At 40.4% G+C, this 12,328-nt stretch overlaps 1 protein-coding gene across 1 annotated transcript in view; it reads right to left on the minus strand.

Moving 5' to 3' along the window:
• Positions 1–12,328, minus strand: part of LOC117553272 (aminopeptidase Ey) — a 152,876-nt gene that overhangs the window by 59,702 nt on the left and 80,846 nt on the right. Inside the window, exons 7-10 of the mRNA XM_034227145.1 lie at positions 9,363–9,489; positions 3,130–3,284; positions 1,208–1,321; positions 392–535 (exon numbers count right to left, since the gene is read on the minus strand). Of these exons, the coding sequence (XP_034083036.1) occupies positions 392–535; positions 1,208–1,321; positions 3,130–3,284; positions 9,363–9,489 (540 nt within the window). The remainder of the gene's footprint in view (positions 1–391; positions 536–1,207; positions 1,322–3,129; positions 3,285–9,362; positions 9,490–12,328) is intronic.

Below are 12,328 nucleotides of genomic sequence, written 5' to 3' on the forward strand. Positions count from 1 at the left end.
GTCAATTACTTAGTTACAATATTAGTTTAGTTACTTCACCATTAACCTAAATTCAGTTTGGTCTAATAAATACATTATTCACGTAGCCAATTGTTGTTTTTATTTCTTAATATGTGTTGGTATTGGTTTTAGTAACAGAATTTGTTTCAGTAACTTGTTTCAATTGATTTAATCACAATACTGAAAAAACCCATTCCTGTTATCTTAGGCCAGGGAAGTCCAACACAATTTCACTGAGGTCCACATATAGAAAAACATACAAAGGGCCCCTCACTAGAGGTGAGGTATATCGCCTCATAAGTTATGAGGCAAAATACCCTCAATAATGTCTTGTTTCTGATACGATAGGTTTTAAAGTTCATGTAAAGATATGTTGCCTGTGTGTGTGTACCTTGCTGTATGAGATGGTATCAAACTGCTCAGAGATCTGGCCCGGCAGGATAACACTGTCTTCTTTAGAGGACAGAGGATGAGAGGAAGTCAGGGCGTCCACCGCAAACACCCTGTGGACGTCATCCAGGACGATCAAGTCTTTCTGGAGATCAGAGACGGACAGCAATGTGTAACATTTCATATCATGTGCAAAGTTGATAGAAAGGCCGAGGTGGGAACGTTTCCGGATCCAATACTTAAGTAAAAGTAATGATACTTCACTGTAAAATTACGTTAAAGTACTATCAAAAAGGGAATTAAGTAAAAGTATTTAAGTACAGTATGACCAGGAAAAATGTACTTCAAGTATAAGGAGTAAAAGTACACATCGCAAAAAAAATAAATAAAATGAAACAAATTAAAAGTAAAAACAGCAAATATATTTTGTTTCTACTTTTACTATGAAATGTTTTTTCCCCCAAAAAATTACTTTAACATCAGCCAATGAATTTGCCGTCTCTAGTTGTTTTAGCTCTACTTAATTATAATGTGGATAGTTTAATTTATATCCAAACAACGTATTTTAAAAGTTCTTCATAAGTTTGTGTTTACAAACCTGGTTCTATAAAGTAAATGTAGTATGTATTTGAATTGTAGCAGAGTTGAAGTATGAAGTGGCACAGTAAGTAGTTACTCATGTAAAGTACAAGTATCTGAAATGTGTACTTAAGCACAGTACTTGAGTAAATGTACTTAGTTATCTTCCACCACAGCAGATAAGTATATATTTGTTGTTATTACGGCAGAAGGAGTAAGATAAGCTTTGTGTTCTCACCACGTTCCATGCCGGCTCAGCATGGTCCGCTCCCAGGTACGACACGTAGGAAGCAAAGCCCTCGTTCAGCCACACCTCGTTCCACCAGCGCAGAGTCACCAGGTTACCAAACCACTGCACACACATTACATTTATTTACATCAGGGGTGTCAAACATATGGCCCGCGGGACAAAACCGGCCCGCCAGAGGGTCCAATCCGGCCCACGGGATGACCTTGCAAAGTCTAAAGACATTAATTGCATTTTCACAACTTTTATGTATTTTGTATGTACAAATAGTTGTCATTTACAAGGCAGGGGGATAAGTTAACGTTCCTCCTTAATAGTTCCCATATTAGTTTGTATGGTGCCGTGACGGTTCAGGTGTTCAGGATCACTACACAGTTGTGGAAATGGATGTAAAAAAGTTGTTTTGATCATAAAGTAAAAAACTATATTGTTCAGTTCCATATACCGATGACTAAATGCAGAGGCATAATATTGTTTGTTGAGCCCTGAGCCTGTTTTTCAGGTCTCAGGCTCGAAAATGACATTACCAGAACAAATGACCATATCTTCACTTCTAAAAGGGTTAAATTAATAATCTTTTTTCTCAAAGCAAGGTTATACCTGTGAGTTGGATGTAGAAGTGTCAAAATCAATATAGATGTTTTTATTTTAAAGAAAATTCAGATTAAACACAGTAAAAAAATGTAAATGATTGTGTCCGTCCAAAAAAACAAAATTACTTATAGTGAAAATCACCCTTGAATGATGGGATGGTAGACTAAAAGCTTTAGGAATCCAAACTACAACGTATAATAAGTACCCTGTATCGAGATTGATGCAAAACAAGTGAAATTTGACCTTTTTAGAGAGATTTAGCAACAAAAAAAACACTTCTGGGGTCATTTGGTGGATTTGACCTATCTCTGGCCCCCCTTGCTCGATTTTGCTGATTGACATCTCTTTCTAACCGTCAGAGCCAATGGAATCGAGGGGAACTCCCACATACTCCTTATTTGGTAATGTGTGTGTGTGAGACTGACGCATAGCCAAAACTGGAATCTGCGATAACTCTGGTGACTACCATTAGCAGCTAACTTTTACTCTCCAATTTTTACATAAAAATGGAATTATGGATTATAAATTAAAAAAAATTATTCCACAGAAACATTATCAACCTATGGATTAACCGATTCAGCCGCGTTTTTTCTCGTTTTAATGCCATTGAACACGTCTTTTGATCAGATTGACAGCTACGGTGAGAGGATGTCCCGTAAAAGCTACGTAAAGGTACGTGTTGTGATGTCTGTGTTTGCTTCCCCTGTCGCGAGTTCGGATCACTCAGTGATGATATATATATCTAAATAATCTGTGGAACCTCAGCTTTAATCGGATATCTTGTAAGTGCAGCTACGATGAGTAATAAGGGTACTTTTATCTTGAGTTCTGTGCCAAAGTGCATTAGCATTTTTCGCTCAGGAGTCATTTAGATACTTCTTATGAGACTTGTGTTTTGTTTTGGTAAAAATGGTTTGTATCGTCAGTTAGCTGAGATTCTTCCCGTTTATCTGGTATAACACATTAATAGGTTCTTAAATATTAAGATGCCCTGAGACACAGTGTCGGAAAAAACAAAAGCCCCCGCCGAGGGGGGCTTTGGGGCTTAACAGGTTAAGAAATGTTCGCTTGTTCGTAATGTTTTCTTATAAGGTAGTTTATTAAATATGAAAAATGTCACAATGTACATTTTTGCACTCAACAAAGGGGATCATTTGGAGTTTTCGTTATTTATTATGCTAAGATATAACTGGTCCGGCCCACATGAGATCACATTTGGCTGTATGCGGCCTCTGAACTAAAAGGAGTATCACACACCTGATTTGGATCATCATCAATCTAAAGATACCATTTAAAATGACATTGTAAAACGTATTCACCATGTGTGCTAGTTCATGAGCAATGATGGTGGCAGTCGTCTCTTTGTTTCTGTTGGAGGAGGTCACAGGGTCATAGAGGAGGTTGCTTTCTCTGTAAGTTACTAAACCCCAGTTCTCCATCGCACCAAAGAAGAAGTCTGGCAGGGCGATTTGATCTGCAGAGAGCAGGTTTACAGCAGGTTAAAGGGACTGATCACACGTCGCTGCATCACAACTATAACTTATTACAATAAAACAGAGAAACAACATGCAACAAATCTGTTGTACTGGGACGGCAGCTGAGGTCTCTGGAAAGAATTTAAAAATCAACGCATGGTATGTTGGATTGATTGATCAACAACATTTAAATCCACAAAAAAACGGAAACATATTGCTTGCTTCATGGGATTAACCTGTTCTAGATTGAAGAATTAGCCTGCAGTTTATCCAGGGCTGGTTCCTCTGTATACCACCTTACCTAGACACTCCTCAACAATGGAACAATTTAACATAATACAATAGCAAAATAAACTTCATTCTCCCCTCTTATTGTCTTTTTTATTTTCCTTTATTTATTTGTCTTCTTCTTTTTCTTCTTTTCTAATTTGTAAGTTTTTTGTAACTACTTCTGTAATCCACTGTAAAAAAAAACAGATTAAGTTTCACTTTCATTACATTTGCGAGCTTTTGAAAAATAATTAGCCTACTCAGCAGATTGATCACACATTAGGTTCCCATCCAAATTAAGTGCATAATTAAACAACATTTAGAGAAAAACAGCAAAGCAAACACAAACTAGAGAATGCAATTCCTGAACAAATTGCTAGTGGGAATGCTTTATGCTGAAAAGCTAACGCTGAATTGATATGCTGAAATGTAATGTGTAAGAAGAAAGTGAATAATTTAGATTGAAATGATACATGAACACTGGGGGCTTGACTATGAAATAAGAACAAGAAAATAAAAGTCTAAATGCATGAAAAAGCAGCAGAATATTTGAACTGCAAACTTCTGAACTAACTTGATGGCGAATTATCTGTCGCCATGGCAACTGTATTTGATGACACCCCATAATACGCTTAGATGTGTTGATGGCTGCATCGTTACCAAACCTGTGAAGTTTTGGGCCGTTTGGAGCATTTTCACTGAAGTTATGAGAAAACCGTGTTTCATTACATTACATTGCATTTAGCTGACGCTTTTATCCAAAGCGACTTACAATAAGTGCGTTCGACCAACAAAATACAAACTTGAAGAAAACAGAGTCATATAAGTACATCAGGTTTCATAGAGCCAAAACATTTCAAGTGCTACTCAACTGGCTTTAGGTAAGCCAGTCCTTTATTAGTATATAAGTGCTTTGTTAATAGTTCTATCGCTCGAAGTGGAGTCGAAAGAGATGAGTTTTCAGTCTGCGTCGGAAGGTGTGTAAGCTATCTGTTTTCCTGATTTCAATCGGGAGCTCATTCCACCATCTTGGAGCCAGGACAGCAAATCCACGTGTTTTTGCTGATGGGAACTTGGGTCCCCCTCGCAGTGAGGGTGCAGCGAGTTGTTTGGCTGATGCAGAGCGGAGTGCACGTGCTGGGGTGTACAGTTTAACCATATCCTGGATGTAGGAAGGGCCAGATCCATTCGCAGCATGGTGCGCAAGTACCATTGTCTTGAAGTGGATTCTAGCAGTTACCGGAAGCCAGTGGCGAGCCTTGTGTTACCATGGCAATGGCATTCAAAGAAATCTCAAAACTCTCACGTAGATGTCGTCACGGCTGGACTGTTAGCACACATGTGAAGTTTGAGCACTTTGTGAACATTTTCATAGGAGTTCATGTAAAGCGACATCGTGTTTCATGGCGAGTGGTCTGTCGCCATGGCAACGGCATTTGATGACACCCCATAATATGCTTAGATGCGTTGATGGCTGCATCGTTACCAAACCTGTGAAGTTTTGGGCCGTTTGGGGCATTTTCACTGAAGTTAAGAGAAAACCGTGTTTCATGGCGAGCATTGTGTTGCCATGGCAACGGCATTTGAAGAAATCTCAAAACGGTCCCGTAGATGTGTTCACGGCTGGACTGTTAGCACAAATGTGAAGTTTGAGTACATTTTGAACATTTTCAAGGGAGTTAATGTATAGCGACATCGTCTTTTATGGCGAGGAAACGGCATATGATGACACCCCATAATTGAAGTAGAGCTGTTGAGGGCAGGACCGTTAACCTCTATCTGAAGTCTGCTGCTCTGAGCATGTCAGTTGGAGCGATGACATCATCGTGTTTCATGACACAGGTGTTTATATTTGAGCTAACGAGCTCTGTAGAGATCACAGGTTTCCATTGTTCTGAATGAGATGAACCTCTTACATGTGAACGTTTTGTGGAAGAAACGTAACAGATATCTGTGACATTTCAAAACGTGAAGCATGTCAAGGACCTTGAGTATCTGAAGTGTGCTTTTTGTGTACTTTCGGGTCAATAATGTGGCCTTTTGCCGTGAGGAAATAGGCATTTTGTTTAATCATTTTTGTTTAATTATTTGTCATTTTTCAAGCTACGCAATGTTTTCCTATGTTTGTCATGATAAATGATGTCTCAGGAATGTAGGGTTTGGGAATTACGGCAGTTTTAAAAAATGATATGAAGGCAAATTTCAAGATTTCCTACACTCTAGCTGTGACATCACGCACTCTAGTTAGTTAAAATCTGAAGAAAACCTCTATAACATGGTCTGAATGGTCTCAATGTTTAATATCTCTAAAAGTAAGAATCAGATTTAAAAATTGTTTTAATGTCAGAAAGATGTGTAATATTTTAAAGTTGGAATGAGGTTTCTGAGTGAAAGTATGAATGAACAGTTAGCAGTTGAAGTTGCATAAAGATTGTTCAAGTCTGAAGATTTTCTCCATTGACTTCAATGGTTAAAAATGTGATGAATTATGGGATGTATCTCTGGAATTATGAAAGTTATGAATGAGAAAAGTAATAGCACTCGATTCCCGACCGAGCTGAACGTTTTGATGTTTGAACGGAGTTTCTGCGATGTGGAATGTGGGAGAAGAAGACCAGCAAAATAACGGGTGGAATAATAACAATAAAGAATTTCGTGCATGGAAGAACAGATAGTGGGAATGCTGTTAACAGCATTCCCACTAAACTAATGCATATTGCAATCTAGCTCTATTAAGCTAAAAGAGTTGCAAAAATTGCGATAATAGGTTGATGGCGACAATCCTTCAACATCACTTTGAGGGGGAGAAATAGCCTACTGGTGGGGAAAGAAAGGTGCATCATGTTCACAGCTTAGTTTAGCAGCTAAGGCTAGGAAAGATTCTTGCCTCGCTTCTGAAGGACCTGACTCGGAAAAAACGAAGAATGGTGGAACAGGCTAACAGGTGTGCAGGTGTGAGTCATATGTGAGGCCCCGCCTTAAAGAGCCTGTGACAGCCTCCCAACAACTGTTGTGCAATGAAATATTGGGCTAATAGTAATCTCGAACCGTCAGCTTAAAAAAGAAGGTGCGATACCGTTCTGATAAATATCAATAATTTCGAACATCGCGGGGAATTTTGAAGTTTTGGGGGAAGCCGGATGTGACGTCAATGCAGGAACGCTTCACTGTGCGGCGGGAGAGCCAAACGGACAAAGTGTGTTGTCATGCGTAGAAATGGTGAATTACTGAGTTTAGGCACGTTAATAACGTTTTAATGAAGTTGACTACAGTATATTCATATTTGTCAATGCTTTCATGTCAATTCGGCGAACATAAACATAAATGATCGTGGTGAAGATGATGATTACATTAGGATTAAAAATCGGTAGTGAGAGCTGCTGAATTTCCTCCCGTCGGATGTGATATAAAAACAAATCGATTATTTTTGTAGTTGTAAACTCAAGTGGATGAAACTACATTTATTAGTGCTTTCATGTCAATTCGGCGAACATATGATAGATTAAATGATCGTGAGGATGATGATTAAAAATCGTTCGTTTGAGCCGGTCTGCATTTCCTGATGAGAAAACAAACCGATGCTTTTTGTAGTTGTAGTACACCAATGTGGATTAAACGTGTGGTTTTTTCACCACAATGTTGGGGAAATTAATGGATACAATGCACGGATTATTATTATTATTATTCCCACTCGATCGGGACACTAGGTCCACCGTTTCCCCGCAGCGAGGCTCCCCCCGTTGACAGTTTACGTGGGCTGGGCTGGGTGCAGTGGCGGACTGGCCATCGGGACGAATCCCGATGGGCCGGTACCGAAGTGGGCCGGTCGGATAAGTCACTAGCACATCCCCCACTCCCCCCGTTGACAACTTACTAGCGGTACCGAAGTGGGCCGGTCGAGAGTCCCGGGATGATTTTTAGTCCCATTCCACCACTGGCTACATGACCGTATGATCGCCCATATTGACGCACATAATTCCTAAACTTCTAACAGATACAACATAAACCGATCCTTCAGCCTCATATGAGCTCTCAGACACGTTCAAAATTAAACTGTCATCGCTGTCTGAGCTTGCTGCTGTGTGCGCCATCGTGCGTTTACATGCAGATGCTGGGATCCTGAACGGTGCAGCTGGAGCGCTGTGCCCGCAATGACGTCACACATCATTTGGCGGGACTTGAAGAATCCCCGAGAAGATCCAGGAAATGGTCAACATGGAAGGGCAGATTAATGGTTATCAAAGTACAAATATCCAAAATCAGTTCAGTAACGGTTTTCAAGGGGACAATATTTACTCAAATTGATTGGTTTGGATGATGGGGGAAACTCGTGTCACAGGCTCTTTAAATGGAGCGCGATTTCCGCCAAAGATTTGGAAATTGGTCCGTGGATTGTGGGGATTTTAAGAGCGCGAAGGATACACATGTGCAACCTCGAAATGTCCCATAACGAAGGACGCCGGCCTCGGTAGAATTCCAAGCATCCTGGTCATTAGAACTAGGGATGCTCCGATCGCCAATTTCGGGGCTGATCGCCGATCGCCGGAATCAGTATCGGCCGATACCGATCGCCGATCCGATCGAGTGGGCGGGGCCTAAATGGAAAATTTAAACGTCACTTTAAATCTTCCATTTAAAGTGATGTTTAAAACTCAGTTAATGGGGCTCATTCACTGGAGCTTCCACAAACAACAATCAACTTAATTATTACATTCAAATGATGTACATTATTCAAGTTTACATTCACTTTGGATAATAACACGGGAGAAATTAGCGGAAGCGCTCTCTTTTCCTCTCTCCCTCCCCCCTCTCTCCCCTTCTCTCTCTCTCCTGACAGCCTGTCAGTATCTCATGCAGCTCACTGATCCAGTAATGAGTGACCCGACAGTGAAGAATACATATATTTATAATAACTAGTTTAGCTTGTTCCAGAGGTAGATAAAATAGCTAAGTGTGTTAGGTCTAACTCTTGTGTGTTTTGCTCCGCTCACCGGTCCGTCACAGCGGGCGGAGCTGCAGGATTTCTGCTTCACACACACGTTGCATACCGCTATTTTACTGTCTTTTTCGGACACCTTAAAATAATGCCAGACCGGTGAAGCCATTTTGGCGAGCTTGTTTTGCCGCACACAGAGAAAAGTGTCATGTATTTTACGTCATGCGATCGGCTCTCGCGATCGGCATGTTTAGAGAGCACCGATCGATCGGTAGAGAGTGAGTATCGGCCGATCTCGATCGGTGACCGATCGATCGGAGCATCCCTAATTAGAACAGTCCTTCGGCGGGACTCGATGACGTAGCATCCCTGAAATAGTGGCTCTGGAGCAGCCTTCCTCGACATTGAGAAACACCTCCTGTGTCTGGTCTTCCTTCCTGTGTTTGCCCTCCTGTGTCTGATTGTCTGATTGTGTTCTCCTGTTGCCCTTGTGTTTCTGCCTCCCCTGCCCAGATGTGTCTTGTCCTGTGATTACCCTTCTGTGTATTTAATCTTGTCTTCCCCTGTGCTCCTTGTCGGATCGTCGTCTTTCATGTCATCCTTGCACCTCTGTTTGTTCCTGTCAGTTTTTTCCTGGATGCTACCAGTTTTTGGATGTATTCTTGTTTCTTCATGGTCAACAGCTTTTTTGTTAAATAAAGCTCGCTTTTTGTTTGAAACCCGCTTCTCCACATCCTGCATGTGGGTCCTGATTTTCCCCATCGCTGACACATTGAACATACAGCACAGCTGAGGCTTATGGGAATGTCATCAGTTTTAAGTGCCCACTTTCCCCCCTTTGAGTCATGATTATACTTTAAAAGCAGCTTACCAGACTTGCTCAGAGGGTAGGAGATGTTGAAGTAGGACTGGAAGAAGTCCAGCACCGGTCTGGTCACGTTCAGGGCGTAGCTCCCCTGACCCTGCTCCATCGCGTCCCTGCGAGCCCAGATACGGATCTGAACACACAGCAGCAAACCTCATGTGTGTTATGTGTTATAATCACAGTTGGAAGAAGTACTCAGATCCTTTCAGAGGAGGGAGAAGTACTCAGATCTTGTACTTGAGTAAAAGTAGAAGTACCAGAGTGTAGGAACGCTCTGTTACAGTAAAAGTCCTGCATTCAAAATGTTACAAAGTAGAAAATCATCAAAATATAGTTAAAGTACCAAATGTAAAAGTAGTCATTGTGCAGACTGGTCCATTTCAGAATAATATATATGATATGTTTTATAATGATTATAATCATGAAAGTGGTAAAGGTGCAGCTAGTTTCAATGACTTTGTATACTGCAGGGTAGCTTGTGGATTTACTCCAGGTGGAACTAAAGTCTGATTTAAGAGTAGATATATCTCACATCATTCATCCACATCTGTAAAGAAACTTAACTTTTACTTAAGTAAAAATTAGGGCTGTCAGTCGATTAAAATATTTAATAGCGATTAATCGCATGATTGTCCATAGTTAATCGCAAATTAATCGCACATTTTTGATCTGTTTTAAATGTACCTTAGAGGAATATTTTTCAAGTTTGTAATACTCTTATCAACATATGAGTGGACAAATATGCTTTATGCTAATGTTTATTATCATTTGAACAATGACAAATATTATCATGAATATTAAACACAACAACTTCTGAACATTACAAATATTCGCCTCAATTCAACCTGGAACCTAATACAATACAAATGGTGTGTGTGTGTGTGTGTGTGTGTGTGTGTGTGTGTGTGTGTGTGTGTGTGTGTGTGTGTGTGTGTGTGTGTGTGTGTGTGTGTGTGTGTGTGTGTGTGTGTGTGTGTGTGTGTGTGTGAGTGAGAGAGAGATGGATCGTTGGAGCTATGTGCAACTCAAGGCATATGCTCGAACGGGAGCTGCCTGGACGCTGCAATCATGTTGTGCACTATCCGTGCTGAGTGTGCTGACTTCTCGTACAATGTCCCACTGTCTGGCTTCCTGCATAAAGTCAAGTGCTCGGCGCAGTTGTCGGCGAAATGTCGCTCCTCTGTTTTCATTTAAGCAGCTCCTTATATCTGTTAGCGCAGCTAGCTAGCACCAGATGCTAACAACAACAATGCACGTAAGGTCTCTCTCTCGCTCGCTCGGGTCACACATACACACACCCTCCCGGTCCTCACAATAGCCAATCGGTGCCTGCCGGTGAGCGTAGAAGTGTGGTCTGCCACAAGCGGGCGACAGGAGCGGGGCTGTCAGCATCAGCTTGTCGATGGTATTTTAAACTCGATGCGCTCTGAAACTACGGGGCGGCCGAGGAAAAAAAATACACATGCGTTAATCGCGTTAAAATAATTAGTGGCGTTAATTTTTTTTTGCGTTAACGCGTTATTAATATACCTCAAGTAAAAAGTGAAGTATTCCTTCTGCACAATGACCGATTTCAGAATAAGTATACAAGTATGGAAGTATTATCAGCTAAATGTACATCAAGTATCAAAAGTAAAAGTTCTCTTTTCACACTGTTATATGATTATGGTTATTATATATAAGTACTACTGCATTATACCATATCAGCATGTCATGTGTTTTTATATGTAACTAGTAACTGTGAGTGTTAAAATAAATGTAGAGTAAAAAGTACAATATTCCCCTTTGAAATGTAGTGGTATAAAGTAGTATTAAATGGAAATTCTCAAGTAAAGTACAAATATGTAAAAAAAAGTAATTTAGCACAATACTTGAGTAAATGTACTTAGTTATTTTCCACCACTGGTTATCATGCGTAAAGGTTGACTGAAGTTCAGAGTAATATAGTAATAAGTAATTAACAGTCAGTAAACCACATCAAAGTGCTTTATGATCATGTTAACAGTACGAGTGCAAACATGTATATGAAGTCTTGCAGAGGTTTATCTGCTTCTCTGTCCATCGACTGTTCTTCACTTTGCTCCAGAGTACTGAGGATTGTAAACACTCACACACGTTTGTGAGGCTGAATCATGCTCTCGAGAAGATAAACCAAAACACATGTAAGCTACACTTTGCCCTGTGGACCAACTTAGCTGTTAGAGAGTTTCTGATGTCTGCATGTTTGGTTTATTTCATGTTTCTGATGAATTTGTCGTGAAAATGCAGGTTAGGTGCTGCCTGAACTATAATATATCCTTTGGCTTTAACAGAGAATTTTCTCAGGGAGCATCATGAGTTCTTCTTTTACTCTGTCAGACATCTATTCATGTCGTCTCACTGCATATATATTCTTGATCGCCTTACAAATGCTTTTGTTCTTTTTGTTACAAAATGAATCAGGGCTATATACATTAGCAGAAGAATAACACAAATAGACTTGTTTTAGCTAAAAATGCAATGTAATCCTCACAGGATATATTATAGATAGGATATATTATAATTTCCAAGTTGGGATAATACTTTATCTATCTATCTATGTATCTGTTAATATTTAAGGTACACGTGTGTATTACAGGTCATGTTGTCTGCTATAAAATGGGGACTGTTCAGCTTAAATGAAAATGCGCCGGTGAAGATGGCCGCATTGTCTTTTGTCTCCGCTCCAACTTTGCCTTTTTTCAGTGTTTATTTACTTTTTGCCGTCTGCTTTTAACATGGTTCGCAACGTGCAAGCCGACCGCACCAACTCTGCTATACAAGAGGAACTTATTCACATCAGAAACCTTGTGGGCAATAGCCCACCGACAGACAATGGAGATCCACCATGGCTACCTGTTGCTGTCCTACCTGAGAGACGCAAGAAGAAGACCAAGCGTGGGTCCCGCTGCTGGTCAGACTGAGAAAACGAGGAAACCGACCCCCTCTTCCGA

The sequence above is a fragment of the Gymnodraco acuticeps genome, unplaced genomic scaffold (genome assembly GCF_902827175.1).
Source record: "Gymnodraco acuticeps unplaced genomic scaffold, fGymAcu1.1, whole genome shotgun sequence".
NCBI lineage: Eukaryota > Metazoa > Chordata > Actinopteri > Perciformes > Bathydraconidae > Gymnodraco > Gymnodraco acuticeps.